Raw genomic sequence first — 18,110 nt, forward strand, 5'->3', positions numbered from 1 at the left:
ATTTTAATCACATTGGGAATCCTCCCCTCTATGTAAATTTACATTTTATTACTTTGTGGGCAGAAAAAATTTAATTTTATATGAGTCCCACTATTCAGTACTTTGCATCTGTGTGATTTTTGGATGCTTAAAATTTGCAAGTGTGTTAGCAGACCTACTCCATTTTGTAATATACAGTTCTGAGGTGATATATTTAAAAATCAAAAGTGACTTACATTTGCTGAAAGTTGAGATGTCAGGGTAGCAACTTTTTCTTGAGATGCAACCAGCTCTCTCCGTAGTTTATGAATTTGCTAAATGGAACAAAAAATATTTCAATGTGTTAGTGGATTGTTACTTAAAACTACAAATTCTATCCAAGGAGGCAAATACTATATTAACTCATTTAACCACAACTGTATTAGTACTAATTCCTAAAACTATGAACACCATCTATCCAATAACTATAAAATGTCAGGAGCAAACTGGGACTCAAATATGCAATCAAAGGATGTTTACTTCGTCTACTTGCAACCCTGCAGGACTCAAGATGCAATTTACTTTCTCCATGGATTTTTTTTCCCCTCCTGAAAAATTTTGGTAATAAAATTCAGGTAGAAATTTTTAAAATTAAATATGCATCTTTTTTTAGCAAAAGATAATGTTATTTTTCTGAAAATCTCAGGGATTTTTCTGTGTGCGTACATTTTTATCTTCTAAGGGTTGGCAAGTTCTCAAAAGCTGTAGAATAGTAGTACCTGAAAGTTGGGTTTAATTCAACATTTAATGAGTCCATATTTAAAAATAATTTTATGGGATGGAGTTGTAATGATTTACAGAGAAGCCTTCTAAAATATTTACTATATTGCCTTTTATTAATTGAGGTATTATTAATTGCTAGCAGAAATGCTTTATAGATATCTGCGGCTTCAAAATAAGAGGGAAATGACTAGTATCACACAACTAAATAGATGAACCAACAAACTAATTATTCTAAAATGTTTTCCTTTTTATTTAACAATTTAACAAAACTGATATAAAGGATGATAGAAAGCATATCATATCATATTTAAAATCTTTATAAGTATTTTTGGCAGTCTAATCAAAATATCTCATGTTGCCAGGAAATTTGAAGAGTGATTGGTAAGGCAAAACAATTACGACCATATAAAATAGGTCCTGAAAGTCTATTTCTGGACTCAAGAGAATTCAGCTACTTAAGATGCCAAACATACTACTGTGATGTTTCTCATTTCTTAAAATATAAGTTCCCTATTGTTAGAACTGGGCTTTTGGAATGCTGTCTCAGTTTGAAAGAACATTCTGGACATTGTTCATTAAGAGTCCTTCTCCCACCCCAACCCCCCCCCCCCCCCCCCCGCAACAAGAGATTTTGTGGAAAAGAAATAGTGGTCAATATTTAAAGTCTCTAAACAAGGAAAAAAAGAAAGAAAGAAAGAAAGAGAGAGGGGAAGGAGGGAGGGAGGGAGGGAGATCTCTTCACTGGAAGCAGAGACTCCATTTTATTTGCATTTTTTCAAAAGAGCTACACCCCAGATGTACATGATGATGACTATAAATAGTTTCAGAAAGCAGACATCTCATATTTTCAGATCAGTACAGACTGAAAGAGGCTTTCTCAAATTAATTGTCTATTATTATTATATGATTCTAGTTCCTTTAAGATATAACTCAGGAAACTGTAATTTAAATGATATTTTCCCAAACATATGACCCACTATAGTACATAAGCAATAAATACAGAACGGCCCAACCAGCACCAAGGCAAATAGATGCAGCATTTCTATATCCCAGTAGCTATGTAATAATAACATTAGAAACACTGCCATGTCCACATGATGGAAAGAAAACAGTTTAGGTTTTTAAACATCAAATTCACTCTTTGGTTTAGAGATTGTAAAAATGAATTGTATAATCAATAATTTTTCAGTATTTCAGACATAGCAAAATGCTTCTTTAAGAGTTCATGAAACAGGACTTCAAAGGAAAGACATTCCATTACAAAGCCTGATGCCCAGACATTTATTTTATTTTCTCTGTGGTGTGATTGCTTCAATGCAAACCTATCAAAAAATGATCACCTCACCTTGAATAAAATCCTAATTAAACTCTTTCTGCTCTCATTCATACAGAAGTTAAGAAAAAGAATGTTTTCCCAGGTTGCACTTTGATTTGTACATGACTGCAACCAAGTATGCATTTGTGAAATTTGATTAGAATAATATACTACCCTAGATATAAAATAGTGAAAAGAGGGAGTATAGTCAATGCACAAAATAGTTAGGCTGGGATGTAAGTGTCTGTTTCAGGGAGGACTGCTGCCTCAGACTCAGTGTGTCCATTAATCCATGCAGATGGTCTCACAGTTTGGGGTTAGGAGAGAGACTAATTAAATATTTTACAAATTCATTCATTCATCCATGATTTAATGAGCATATACTAATAAAGACAACTTATTGGTTAATGATTTAAGATTAAATCTAGAACATGAGAGGGAAATCTGCTTCTAAACATTTCATTTTATTTCTTTTTAAGAGGTAATAGCTAAGACCATTCCCAGCTAGCTGGCTGGCTTTTCTGTGTCTCTGTAGTTATGTTATTGTATCACAGAGCCCTCTAGTGGCAACAACACTCATTGCATCATAAACGGAAATGATCAAACACAAAAATGTTTTTTAAGTTTTTTTTTTTTTTTTTTTTTTTTTTACCTCTGAATGAGCCTTTTCTTCAGCCTGCAAACGATATAAGGAAAATAAATTTAACAATAAAGTTAGTGTCAATTCATTTCACATTAACAAATGAATAAAAAAATTACTGTGCATTTAAAATGTCTTTATGATCTAATGTAAGTTCAAGCAAAATACATTCAATGATTCAATTAACGAGTAAGAATAGGATACTATAAGACTTAAAATGAATATTCCTTTATATGTAATATGAGTTATTTAAAAATATAGATAATTTAACCCTTGGATTTGTAATGTGACTTGAAAGAAAGGATAGAATTAAAAAATGCTAAGATTTAGACCAAAAACAACAGAAATGAAATAATTACAAAATTATACTCTAAAAAAGATAGGCACAGGGGCTGGGGTTGTGGCTCAGCAGTAGAGCTCTTGCCTAGCATGTGCGAGGCTCTGGGTTTGATCCTCAGCACCACACACACACACACACACACACACACACAAAATAAATAAATAAAATAAAGGTATTATGTTCAACTACAATTAAAAAAATATTTTAAAAAGATGGGTACATATAAAAATGTAATATTGTTTTTTTCATACATATTTTAAAAAATGGACTCCATTAAATTATACAGAGCCTTAGAAAAGATTTAGGAGTAAGAATTTTGTTCTGTGACTTACAGATCATAAAGAATATCAAATAATGTTGGGGGAAAATGCTGACCTCTACTGATAATCACAGCAAATAAAGTTTATTCATTTCTATTTTTTATTTTCCCTAATAATCCTTAATTAAACTTATTGGGCTGCAAGTCATCAAGACACTAAAGCATTCAGTGATAAGGTGGCAATAAAAGTATCTTTGGTTGTGCTTCTGTAGGAACTTGCAGGGTGTTTTTGATCTCAGTACAGAAAATTCCTAGCTCTGCTTTTTTCCCCCCTTCATGCTGGGCTGCAAAATACCAGAAAATGAGTTATGTGCACCATTACATTGGTAAAGCTTTCTCAATCTAGAAAAGGCTGGAGAATGCATAATATCCCTGAACAGTAAGTCTGTTCATTACTGTAAGCAAAAACAAAGCTGAAAAATAATTTTTTGCTACTATTTCTATTTTTGGGTATTTCCTGATTAATCAATACAAAAACTTCTTAAGTTTTATTATTCTTTTCCTCCAGATAATAAAAATAAACAAAACAATAACTCTCAGGATACATTTCATGCATAAAGATCTCTTTTAACCTGAGTTTTGTCTTTCCTGCATTTTCTCCACCTTTAAAAAATGTCAAGTGATAAAATAATAAAGTGATAAAGTGGCTAACCTATAGAATCATAATAGCCTTTATAAGAAAACACTGTTTGAAAAGCAACAGTGACATAAACCTTCGTTTTACATCCCATGTTCAGCATTTTAAGTGAAGATAGTTTTTAATTCTAATAATTTCAAGGCTTCATATACAGTTTGGTTTTGGAATTAAAATTAAGCAAGGAATCTTAATTTAAGTGTTTCATTGCTTTAAGCACACAGCACAATTAAAACTGACTTAATTTTCCCTAGTATGTTATATGTTTCTTGTTAGTTTGTTTATATTGTTTTTAGGTTTGTTAGAATTATATAAAACTGGTAAAGGTTTGTAACTATCTCATGTATTGGAAGAAATAGATATATTTCATTTAAAATATAAGAAACAGATTGCAGAATTACATCGGTTACACATCCACGTTTTTGTATACGGGGTAAAAATGGGAGTTGATAACCCACTTGAATCAAATGTATGAAATATGATATGTCAAGAGCTATGTAAAAAAATAAAATGTAAGAAACATGCTCATCACATTTTTATTAAAATACCCCAAAGTTGCATATGTTAAAAGTAAGCATAACCATTATTAATTCTACATACACTGCAGGGCATGACTTTTCTCACTGTTGATTTCTCAAAGCTATCATTTTTGTTAATCCTTGCCCTCTTTCACACTCTATGGTTATTAATAGTGGGTAGGTATGACCCTCAAGTTGAAGGTATGAGCTAGAATCTTAATATTATATTTTTTCAGTGGTTTAGGAGTGGGATTAATGATACCATGATGGAATTTGATTACTTACCACATTTTACTGATGGTTCTGATGCAAGACTAATGTCCTTAAGGATGGTAAACAACATAAAACACCTTGCCTAAATTAAAATATATCTGTTGACTCTTTATTCTGTAAGCCATTATATGGCCATTTATTTATCCATTCAAACTTATGGAAACCACTTCAGTGTTATCCATGTGTTAGGTAACAGGCTAAGGAGCTATTCAAGGAATCAAACAGGATCCTTGTTCTCATGAAAAAAGTATAAATTTGAATCCAAGTGCAGAATGGCTCCAGTAAAAATTTAATATACAGTAAATAAAAAACTAACAGCTCCAATAAAGATCTAATATAATATCAATCAAAAATCATCTTCTCATGGATCATGAATTTAAATACCTAACAGGATGGATGGATAGCTGTTTGTATGTGTGTATGTATATATACTACACACATACATACATAATAGAGAATGAAAAGAGGTTCTAAATATTTTTTAAGAAATAACACAACCTTCCTAGGTTATCTTTTATTTTCCACTTTCTAATAGAGATATAGAAAGTGAGGAGCATTTCTCTCCTATGGATAATGCAACAGCACAATGACAACTAGCAACCCAAACTTAGCTTGAGTGTCAAGAAGAGGAGGTATTGGAGGTTGTGGCTTGCCTGAGAGCATGTGCCACCACCCAAGGTGACTACTAGAAACATGGAGGATGTGTTGCTAGATATTCCAGTTATTTGGAAAAGGATTTTCAAGTGTGGATTTTAGGGGGAATGTTCCAGATTTCACAGTGCTGGCTTAGATTTAAAAACAAACATAAACTCTAAAGTTTCCAAACTCCTTGGCAGATCAGATTGGGTCTGTGATTTCTAAACAGTTTGCAGAAATCCCATGGGACAGATGGAGTAGATTTGGCTGATGTTTTCAAATTTTATTTTATAGGTGTAATCCAAAGAAATTGGGCAACTTGCCTGATGCCACATAGTAATTACTGATCGAACCAGATAAGAAGACAAATCAACTAAATCTTTATCCAAAAACTTATGAAGGTGTGAATAATAGTAATTAATTGCTGTTTCATTTCATGGTTTGAAAAACACTTCCACAGATATTTTAATGCCAGTTTAATCCTAGTGCATGATTGTGGGGAATGGAAAGAGAGTGACTCCTCCTTATTCTGCCTCCCCAACCTGAATTGCCCTCAAATATGCATTTTTGAATTATTTCACTATAGTCATTTTAAATATGTAGGTTCCATCATTTCTAATACATTTTAAATTTCCATCATTTCCAATACAGCTAATTTAATAACTGACTAATAATATCACTTTGTCTCATAGCTTGATCATCTAACTCATTCATTTTATGCTAAACACAGGGTCTACTTCAGTTCTGAATGTTCAAAACACTTTAACATTTAAGCTTAAAGAAAATAAGTGAAAAAATCCCTATTGTCCTTAATACTTAAATGTTAAGTATAGGCTCTTTATTTTAACGTCTGTTCCTGTTCACATTATATTTTTAATACAGTACTTTTCACCAATACTTCCTAATTGTTTTCATGATTTAGACATCCTACTCCTATTTTTCTATATTTAAAAACATTTATTATTTTTCATTTTTGTTCAACGTATATTAATTTTACACATTAATTGGTTTCAGTGTGATATTTCCACACATAAATACACTGTGCACTGGTCCAACCAACCTCCCTTTATTCATCCTTCTTTAATTTTTAAATTTATCCCCTTTGCTCCCTATAAACTTGAACTATTTAATCTCAGTCACCAGGTTTACGTACCTATTTAAATTTAGATTAATTAAAATAAACAATACAGTTCCTCGGTCACACACACTAGACACATTTAAAATAACCAATAGCAACCTACTGCTAGTATTAGCCAGTGCAGATGGGGACATTTTTAATATCCCAGAAAATTTTAGTGGACTCTGGTCTAATTAGTGGAATGTGGACTAATGCATTATCTCTTGTTCCTTAAACACATGCTCTTTTTCTTCTTTCTCAGCTTCATAAAGGAAGTTTTATCCACATATTGTTATTGCATTTATTTAAATTATGATTACAACTATGCTCCATCTTTTGCTGTTATATAGAGATTGAAATTATAGTGATTTAAGTCATAATACATATCATAAATGAGTAACAATATTAGATCAACAGGAGAAATACAATCTTAACATATTTAATGTGTTTTTTAAATATACTTTTACATTTATTATTTCTTTATTCATTAGTCTACATATCTTCCTTTATAGAACTTAATGGCAATTTTAATCATTAAAAGGAGAAATAAGAAAAATAATGTCTACATTGATGGATGATTGTGAATGTCTTTTTTTAAAGCAATAAATATGCATGATTAATTTGCAAACAAAAGGCTTTAACATTTAAGCCTAATGAAAATAAGTGAAAAAATCCATATTGTCCTTAACACTTAATTGCTCAGTGGGAGTCAAAGGCTACAGACTTTTGTAAACCTTTCAACACAGGATTAAGAATTACTCATAGCACTCAAGTCTCATAGAGACTTAGGAAACTGCTTTAATATCCTGCCTGTAACCAGGGCATAAAGGAAGCTTCTTATAAAACATAACTTCCTGTAGGCTTTTTTAAAGATAAAATTATATTTAATGGACAGAAAACTCATTTTGGCAAAAGTGAACTATAATTTCACACACTGGGAAAAGAATTTGAAACACTGGCTTTCCTCTTCTAAGAAACAGTTTTTTTTGGCTTGGGGCACAGTTCAAGGGGAAAGTGTGTGTTTCCCATGCAGGAGGACCTGGGTTGGATCCTTAGCAGCAAAAATATTTTTTAAAAAAATTCTTTTAAATCATATTTAAAAAAAAATCTCTAGTTCTTTCAGAACAGTCTTTATAAAAAATGAACTTAAAATAAAAAAAGTTGAAAAAATACCATAGAACAATTAATTCATGAGTCAGAGAATCAAACAAAGGAAAACAAACATTATGAAAATATGATAAATCATAGTTCATGGTTTCAGGGACTCCCTGTCATACCCCAAAGGACTGTATGAAATTCAGTTTTACATCCACTCATTGATTATAATGAATCAAGTGAAAATATATACTAGTGGGTCACAGAGGGATTGATGGAGTACTTGCCAGCTTAACGGATATAGAGTGGCTTAGAGTATGCCTTTATGTGGCCACACCACTTCTGTGTAAATGTCAATCTACTTAATCATCTATGCATGGTACAGGCAGAAGCTTTTTATTCTCATTTAATACTTACTGTAGAGTAAAGAGAAGAAGTGCTGGAAACCAATGATAACGAAGAGCCATGAACTAGAGAAAACAAGAACAACAGAATTAAAATACTCATGTCTACTCATAAACCCTAGGCCTTAACTAAAAAAGTAAAGGACAGGTGGCTAGGGAAATAACATTAACAGCTAGCTGTAAGATTCTGAGAATAAGTTTGTATATGATTTGGATCTAAAATATTCCCCTATGAGTTTGTATGTTAGGCAATATAATAATGCTCAGAGATGAAAAGATGAGATTATGAGAGCTATAATTTTCAGTAGATTAAGCCCCTTAATGCATTACTAATCTGAATGGACCACTGGGTGGTAATTGTAGGCAAGTAGGGCTTGGTTGGAGGAAGTAGGTCACTGGGGGCATGACCTTGGACTTTATCTGTCTCTGGCTCCTTCCTGCCCCACACTCTGCTTCCTAGCTGCCATGATCTGAGAAGCTTTCCTCCATCATGCCCTTCTGCTATGATGTTCTACCTTGCCTTAGGTTCAGAGCAATGGGGTTGGCTGATTATGGACTGAATCTTTGAAACTGTGAGCCCATGAGTTATTGTCAGGCAGTTTGGTCACAGTGTGAAAAACAGACCAACATAGTCTGTAATGATTTTTTGGAAGTCAAGATGTTGAGACATGAAAAGATCCCATACTCTTCCCTAAAGTATCTCATTCACCAATTTATAGATAGAAGTGGACAAGCATGAGCATTAAAAGCATGTTTTACACAATATGAAAAGTATAAATTCTCATATAGTAAATAGAAAATCATAAAACTAAAAAAAAATTTTCATAAGCTTTTAAAATTTTTAAAAATACTTTGTGTTTATTCATTTAATTTCATTTTATCCAACAAAGATCCATTTTCAGAAATTTTCTTTATATACTTTCAGGTGTATAAGCATTTTTTTCCAAGTAGCTATTTCAATAGTCAGTTATAATAAATTGATCTATGTTTTTTAAATTTAGAATAATGTTTTTTTAAAAAATTTTTAGTTATATATAAATACTTTCTTATTTTAAGGTGGTATTGCATAAAAAATAAGAATGGAAATTATATGCTGTTTTTTATTTATCAAAATGCCATCTTAAACAATCAAAGTCTACTTTTGTCTTTTGTACTTCCAATGTATTAAATCCAAAAGGTGGATAAAATTGAACTTAATATGATTTGCAAAAATCCCCTTTTTATGATGGGATAATGTAGTTATTTCTTCTAACTTATTTCTTAAATAAACATTAGTTGAGCACACACAGTGTGACAGGCCCTTGCTAGATCTTGGGACTACAAAATGAAGAAGAGAATTAGAAATTAGAATTAGAAAGAAAACATTAAAAATAATCACAACAGAGCAACATAAGTGTTATTACTATCAATGCTTTGGTACTATAAGAATTCATAGGAAGTGAATTAAAAATATATAAAGTGAGTCAAAAGAAGAATACAGAACACCACCAGAATTCTAACTTGGGTAATATTATCATTCTATGAGATATACAAAATATTAGTCTTTAAATCAATTATTCTTTTTCAAAGCACATTCTTTCAACTTCTGATTCATTTACATGACTCATTTACAAACTAAGAGTACTGGCCTGGTGTATCAGAAGGAAGATGGACAATGAGTTAGGAAATTATGCACGTATTATTTATAGGTGTGTGACCTTATAGTTTATAGCTTAGTCTCTTCATCTGTTAGCATGCACACTGGGCAAGATGTTAATAAAAAACTTCTCTTCTAGTTCAATAATTCATTAATTCTAGATCACAATCAAATAATAATAATAGTTCAGTGTCCAGTGCATGAGTATCAAAAATCCATCTCACCTACTCAAGCTGGCTTTTAGCAATTCAATTAAGCTTCCTAATGCAAGGCTGGAATTTCCCAGCATAAAAACATCATTCTATTTGTAAGTGAGGCACTCTAGGACATGAACTGTATGCTAAGCAAATTGTTTTTAAAGTATTATGAAAGGTCTATATGTGACAGAATGACATATCCATTTCAGAGAAATAATGTCCTTACAGGTCAGATTACTTATAGTTCGTCTACTACACAGTAGAATCAGCTGATTCACCAGGGTATATATAATTCACTGTTTGCCACAGTGAACTCAGTAGTTTGGTTAATATCCTAAAAGGTAGATGTAAATATTGTTAACTGATTTAGTGCCAGCATATTAAATGTACAATGATGACCTGAAAAATATAAGACAATTCACTTAACCGCCTAAAACTTTAGTCAGAAGATGTTTTAAATAAGAAATTCCCTGGGACAGAATTACGGAAGCAGAAATTAGGACTAATGAAGTTAAGAAATTAGCCCAATTCAAACAATAAATAAATTGATGGTTAGATGTTTAAACCTTGCTATGTTTCGAGACTGAAGTTTTCCTTTTATGCATAACTATTAAGATGAGGATGGTTGCTTTCATTCTTATCAGTTTGGATTTCTATATTTGGTTTTCTTTTAACCATAGCTGATATAATATGTATCTCACATGTTTAATTTATAGATAATTTAAAAATCATTCATTAAATAAAAGAAACACATCTCTCATATTATTAAGTTTGGTTTTTGAGGTCATACAGTTTAGGAAAATATATACACTTAAATAGCTATTATGCTTATTGAGTTTTAAAAGATTTACAGGGAGTATCACATAATACATATAGCTAAAAAGACATGTTTTAGGATAGTGTGAATTTTATTGCCAATTGGTAAAAGAAAAAAAACTGTTATAAAGCAAATATAGTACAGTAGGAATTCTAAAATGAAATGGTAAAATACTAACACCAGAGGAAGTTTCTGAGAATAAAAGTCAACAACATGTGATAGTCTGTAAGATAATTATTCTGGCTTGTGTATCTTTATGGCTTGTAAACTGAGATGTCAAACAAAATATTTGCTCTAATATTTGACACATCTGGGTAACAGTCTCTAAAATTTTGCATATGTCTATAAGAGAACATTGGATTTATTGTAAATTGTTTTACAGCCAAGTATTCATCTAAACAAATTTTGGCATATATAAAAATTCATAATGCAGAGAAGATCCTGCAGAATAAAACTTTCAGCTCTAGGGTTTAAGTGAGGCTTCCACTTACTCATTTACTTCTTCTTCAGGAATCTTTGTACTGTGGGCAATGGGACAGTTTTTCCTCTGACAGTTAAGTAAAAGTATTATCTTCATCTTCCCTATCCCTAAGCTTACCTTCTTCCATGCTGTCTCTGAATGATCCTGAATGACTGATGGCCCGTGGCCTTTCCTCCAGAGAAGTGGCGCTCCCACAAAGCTGGGAGTCATCATAGAGATCAAAGGAAGAGTCCTGGGCTGGGATGCTGTTGGAGCGCATCATGCTAGGCCCAGGGAGGTTAAACTGAGACAGATTGGTTGGACTCACTGAAAAAGAAAGCATATGCAGTCTGTTACTCCAGGGCTTGACTGATGAAAATAGAAAGTTGAAAAAAAAAGTGAGAATTCATCCCAATTCTTAGAGAAACATGAATTTATAGGGTGTCCCTATTAAAGCAGGCCAAGAGTCTGTCTCTGAATTGCCAATCACTATCACCAGAGTCCCTCTTTTCCTCTGGAAATTTTATGGCAAGCAGTATGTCAGTTTGTCAGGCAACAGTAAACAAAACCACCAACTCACCTATACTGTCCACACTAGAAATACAGTAACATGCTATTTTCTGCACACAGTTATGAAAAAAAAAGATTGTTTTTCTACAGTCTACAGGCTTCATTTTAGAGAAAAACCACCAATTTACTGGGAAAAGCAAAATAGAAAAGAAAGTAAAATATAAAAAAATATAAATTTACCAAGAAGAAATTTTAGATACTTCTAGGCAAAGGCTTTCTTTCAGTCATTCTGAGTTGTGAATTTATGTAAGTTCATGGTTGGTACTTCCATTATTATGAAAATTAGGTTATAAAGAGGATGAATAAAATAAACTTTTCCTTTATATCAAATATAATGTAATGTACATGGTATCTGTAAACCTGTCATAATGTGAATCATAGAAAACCTATTTTCTACTGAGTCTAAGAAGAGAATACCACAATGAGACTCTCAAAAATCACAAACAGATTTTGTTTCCAAGGAAGTATCTTAAGTCTGTAATGTAAGAAGTTTATTTCTTATAAATAAGAATTTATTTTCAATAGAAAATATTTATTTAAGAATTTATTTTCAATGGCTTGTTGCCATCTGGTGCTAGTGGTTTTCAACAATTTAGGCCAAATGAGAATCATTAATTTAAAGAAAGATGTGATTGATTTAATGTATGGGACATTTGAAATACAGTTTTGAAATATGGAATAAAATTGTAGCAGACAAATTGAGAAACTTTTTTTTTAAAGAAAAGAAAGTTTATTACTGATATATGAGGAAACTTCTGAACTTCTTAAGCTATGAAGGAAACAGCTGAGTCCTCTCAGAACCTTGGAAAATGCATGCCAAAGCCTTGGAGTTGATCTGGTATTTCAGAACTTCCTATATTTTCTTCTTTCATGCAGGCTTTATACTTCTTAATATAATTAATGGCTCTCACAATAAGGTAAAATTGGAAGAGTGTTCCCGGAAGTAATTCAAGGGGTATACCTCCTGTATTCCAGGTACTGTGCTAGACATTTCATAGTCATTAACTGAATCATCACACAGACTAACCCTCTGATAGAGATAGCATGAATTAAAGTAAAAAAAAAAAAACACAGGACAATGAATGAAATCTATGTGTGCATGTGAAAAACATAATAAAGAAGAAACTATGTATTTCTAAAATTTATAATATATTAGAAGGAAGAAGGAATGGAAATGGAGAAGGAGGAAGATTGAGGGAGAGAGAGGAAAAGAAAGAACAAGAGAACAGACCTATTTTCGGGTATATTCCTTTAGACATGAGTTCTAGTTCAGTATGGTCACAGTTAACAGGCACTAGGACATTCGAAATTTGAATGTTAACTTTTTTTTTTTTTTTTTGGCAGAGTGGTGTACCCTGGATTGAACTCAGGGGTACTTGACCACTGAGCCACATCCCTAGCCTATTTTTGTATTTTATTTAGAGACAGGGTCTCACTGAGTTGCATAGTGCCTCACCATTGCTGAGGCTGGCTTTGAACTCAAGATCCTCCTGTCTCAGCCTCCAGAGTCACTGGGATGAATGTTAATGTTTAAGGTACCTGGATTTGTGTAAATCACTCTACGGTGGGACTACATACATTATGAATTAACGCTTGTGAAATGAATGCTTTCAACTTATCTACAAATGCATTACTTTAATATATGTATCTAGAGGCTAGAAGGCCATTTTGTTCACAGTTCGGCTTTGTATAATTGTTACCAAAATGATTACAGAGGTATCCAAGAGAAGTGTCTTCCTTTTCTATTTTTTACATGATGTTTTTTAATTCTGAAGACATGCTATTTTTGAGAATTTTTCTATTACTGATTTTTCATTAATGCATATTAATTACACAGAATGGTGGGTTTAATTATGGTACATTCATACATGCAAAAAGCATTTTGAGCATTTTCATCCCCATTACCCATCTTAATGTCCCTCCTTCCCCACTCCATTCCTCTCCACTAATTCTCTTCCTCCAGTATTCATCTTGTTTTTTTCCCCTCCAAATTCTATATGAGAGGAAACTTGTGATAGCTTGTCTTTCTAGTTTGGGCTTATTTCACCTAACATGACCATCTCTAGTTCCATCCATTTTCCATCAAATGAATGACTCCATTGTATATATGGACCATGTTTCTTTATCCATTCATTTGTTGGTGGACACAGGTTTCCATAACTTGGCAGCATGGATGTTCAGCTCCCTCTATGGTATGCTGACTTTATTTCTATATCAAGGTAGATATATAGCTTGGATCATCACATATATCTGGATCATTTCAAAACATAATGCATTACTCATTCAAAGTGACTCATTAATGGGGCTTATAGTGGTCTTTAAAGGGCATAATTGGATTTACAAAGACTTTTGATAATGTTTCTACTGAAAATATACTCATAGTATTTAAGAATATTCATTTAAGGTAATATCATGGGAAGCCCTTCTTTATTTTGTTTTCATGCTAAATTTGAATAGAAAGATAAAATATGATATGGTCCCTGATTTCAAGAGCAGCCAATAGGGAAGGTGACTGAAAGGTAGAAAGTTCATATGCAAAATATACCAAGAAGAGTTACATAACAGAAGGCAAAAGTAACAAAGAAAAAGAGAATTTTTGTAAATGGGACAGAAAGTGGTAAAGGGATTGTAGTTGTTATACTTTCTATCCACTTCAAATATCCCCATCTCAACCTTTCAGTTTCTTCATTAATAAATAAATAAAATAAAGGTAGAATAAGTGGCTTCTAAGATTCATTCAAAGCCAGAAGACACATAAAACTTCCCAAATAGGAGAAAAATAGATGTAGATGTATGTAAGGGAAAAGGAGTCTACTGGCCTGTCTTAAATTGAATGTGTAGTCATAGCTTTTATTAAAATTATGTATTTATTTGTGGTGATTTGTGGAGAATAGGGACAGAAAATACCTCCAAGTACCTTTGCTAGACATTTACCAATGAGTTTTTGATATTGTTTTAAATGAGAAAAGTGATGTCATATGGATTATAATTTTAACTTAGTTTGTGAAATCTGGATGTACAACTAAGACCAGTAATTGAAGATTCGGGAAATTTTTATGTGATCTTTTAAAGTAAGTATATCAAAAATATTTCTAGATTCACACAGTTTCTGTCATTGGTGAGTTTAGAGCAGAAGCTAGAGATGTCATGAAAATGTACATATTAAATGAATGACTGAACCAGATGTGTGTCTCAATGGTGAGCTTCTGTACTTACATAAATATAAAAGAAACAGTTCATTTGGAATGGGGTGAAGGGCATTTTCGGAGAGGGTAACAGAGGAGTGTTATAAGGTGAAGTAACCCTTGAGAGCAAAAGCACAGAATCTGCTCCGATACAAGGTGCTTAACAATTACTTTGTGTGCAAAGAAATCATCTAATATATAGAACTGGGAAGTGACAGGCTGATATCAATGCTTCTGCATGGTAACCCTTGCAGCAAGGTGAACAATGAATCTAAGCGATTCTCATCACTCATGGGCATGTCACCATTCACCAGGTTATGAGATACCTCATAATAACTGTGAACAATTCAAAATGCTGTTTCATCCCCAGACTTATTTTGTTTACATAAGTTATATCTGATATTACTTCTTGAGTGGAAGTAGATGCTGTTAAACCTAGCATGTAAGGAACTACACACAAACCATAGTTTACTTTAGCTGTAGCTCATAGTAATCTACTGACAATGACATAAATTCAGTGTTCTTAAATTTCTAATAATTTCTTATATGTGATTTTTATAGTAATATTTATAAAAACCTTTATATACTAACACATTTTTCAAAATAAGAGTATTCCAACTCTTGAATGTTAGTTATAATCATGTATATTACAGATCATTCAGAAAAGATAATGATCTCACTGAAAACAGGTGATGTCAAAAGTAGCTGCAGGAAATACTATACCTATTCAAGTTCAATAGTTAAATTTTATGTAGTTTTAAGAATTTAATAATAAAGTAACTTTAATTTATGGTTACATTTTAATAGTAACCCATATTTTTGCCAAATAAATAGAAGTTCAGGTGATCTGGAAATATCATCAAAAGTTGTTATTTTCATGTTTTGAGAATTAGCTTTATTTTTTCCTTTGTAATTTGCCAGCATAGAGAACAGGGAATACCTAATCTGAAGCCACATATGCTTATAAAATGTTAATAAGCCCTGGGGAATGCACTGACATGGATAGGAAGGTCTTCTTCCATATATCTCAATGGGTGAAAATGTTGAGGGATAGGAGAGAAGAGGCAGTAAGATCATTTTGAAATTCACTGAAACTGTCCAGGGTTAAAGTTTCAGCAAGAGTAATGCCACCAAAGAGAGAGGAATATAGTACTTTCAAATTTTTAAAAATAAAAATTATAAGTTTTGGTCTACTGAAAAGTGTACAATATGAAGGGTGGATGGTGTTGTTTTGAATAAACCTGTCGATTACACTGAGATTTTGCACTAAAGGAGTTGAAGAAGCGTGAAAAAAAGAGAGCTTACGGCAGGGTGGATGTAGCTACATAGCCTAGGACATGGATGCGGTTTAATTTTAAAGCTCAAAAAGATCTGGAAGTGAAAGAAATGTTGATTGAAAGGGTAAAAATTAAAGTTGTGGATGAGGACATAGAAATTGTGTTTAGGATGAGAAAGATGTCTAAATAAAAAACTCTGTAATTACATAAAGATGAGGAGTAAATGTGGATGAAGTACATTGGGCAGGGTTTATGCTTAAAGCCTGGAACAATGATTAACATAGTCGTTTTCACTTTCAAAAGTAACCTAGTTTTTACTAAAATGATAAAACCGCATTAAGATGAGCCCTTGCAGAAAGAGAATTATAGTTGGAAAAGTATTAGGAGAATCAAGAAGGTAAGCTTGGTTTCTACAGCAATAAAAAATAAGGGACATATTTGATAAGTAGTTTTCAAAATAAGGCATTAAAGTTCTATCAAAAGGGTCTGTTATCAATCAGTAAAAGTATAATTTACATTTCATATTATGCTTTAAATCTTTGAACACTATGTAATGAAAAGTATTCTCAAGTGTGTCATACATCAATTTTTATCACATTTGTTTAAAAATATTGGCTTTAGCCGACATGTTAAGTTCAATTTGGAATAAACTTATCTTTGTGCAAATATTTGACATTTTTGGTAAGACATTGATTCAAATGTCATAGTTGTACATGAGTCTCTCTAAAACCTAAACTGTGAATCTCCTTCACATTAAATTGTGCAGTTGCTATTTTGTGAATTATACCTAATTAAATGTAGACAAAGTTCAGGCATATATTGTAAGTTTTTTATTTCTTTAGAAAATAATGGAAGAAATGAATTTAACAATAATAATAATAGTGGGGAAAATGATGAATAGTCAACTAATCAAATTAATGTTAATCAATGAAAAAGTTGATAGGGGATATAAGGTACTAAGTAAGTCTATAGCATTTGGGTTGATTTGGGATTGTTTTAGATATTCTATGAAATTAGATTTTGTTTCATATTTCAAGGTCCCTACAAAAATATTTTTCAATATTTTTAATTTTTTTAGAGTTAACATGTTAGGTTTTTGTATTTTCTTTTTACATTTGCTATGTTTTATAACAATTATTCAAATGTTTGACAGTATAAGGCAAAAAAAAAAAATCTCATTGCTGTGTAGATTTAGCAACCAAAACTTGGTGTTGTTAAGAATTCATTAGCCCAAATGAAATCAGTACCAAATAATTTCTTTTCATTGTTAAAATACCTATTTGGTATAGTGAGAAGAATTAGAAATGAAACAGGCTTTAGTTCTGACTGGGCTGAAAAGTTGAAAAGTCAAAATTATTGAAGAATGTGGACTATGTACGTGGACATGATTAGAAAAAAAAAATTTCAATTGAAAAGAGAACAAACAGTGTGACTACTTCATATTTAACTTTGTAAAAGAAATACATTTTTAAAGTCACTGGATCTATTAAATGATAACTGGTGTTATTTCAACTTATTTGTTTTGTCACTCTTTCCTGTGTTTTCTATGATGTCTTTGCAAAATGAACTTTGAAAATGTTCATAGAAGTTATCTTTCAGTCATGTGATTATATATTTTTTCTCCTTAATTATTTCTATTTTTCTATTTCTCCATAAAACTATTATCTTTTTATAAGGATTTTTAACATTTTAAACAAAAATAAGGAAATGTTTTAATAATGGTTTTAAAGAGGATTCTAAGACACAATGGAAAGGTACTTGGGTTTGAGGCCAGGTTCTAGAGTGTTTTTTTTTTTTTATGGTGCTGGGAATTGAACCCAGGGCCTTGTGCATGCAAGAAAAGCATTCTACCACCTGAGCTATATTCCCACAGAGGCCAGGTTCTGGGACTGATGCCTGCCTCTGCCTCTTACTAATAGTGGAACTGTTTTCAAGT

At 32.0% G+C, this 18,110-nt stretch overlaps 1 protein-coding gene across 8 annotated transcripts in view; it reads right to left on the bottom strand.

Annotated features, from left to right (window-relative positions):
* The window catches only part of Nav3 (neuron navigator 3), an 802,778-nt gene that overhangs the window by 64,894 nt on the left and 719,774 nt on the right, over positions 1-18,110 (bottom strand). For all 8 annotated transcript variants that reach the window (XM_046465096.2, XM_058585776.1, XM_046465095.2 and 5 more), the window contains 4 exons: positions 11,281-11,469; positions 8,046-8,098; positions 2,709-2,732; positions 216-293 (listed from right to left, as the gene is read on the bottom strand). In XM_046465096.2, the coding sequence (XP_046321052.1) occupies positions 216-293; positions 2,709-2,732; positions 8,046-8,098; positions 11,281-11,469 (344 nt within the window). The remainder of the gene's footprint in view (positions 1-215; positions 294-2,708; positions 2,733-8,045; positions 8,099-11,280; positions 11,470-18,110) is intronic.

The sequence above is a fragment of the Marmota monax genome, unplaced genomic scaffold (assembly GCF_021218885.2).
Source record: "Marmota monax isolate L192 unplaced genomic scaffold, Marmota_monax_Labrador192_F-V1.1 WCK01_AAM20220418_F8-fsc00146, whole genome shotgun sequence".
NCBI lineage: Eukaryota > Metazoa > Chordata > Mammalia > Rodentia > Sciuridae > Marmota > Marmota monax.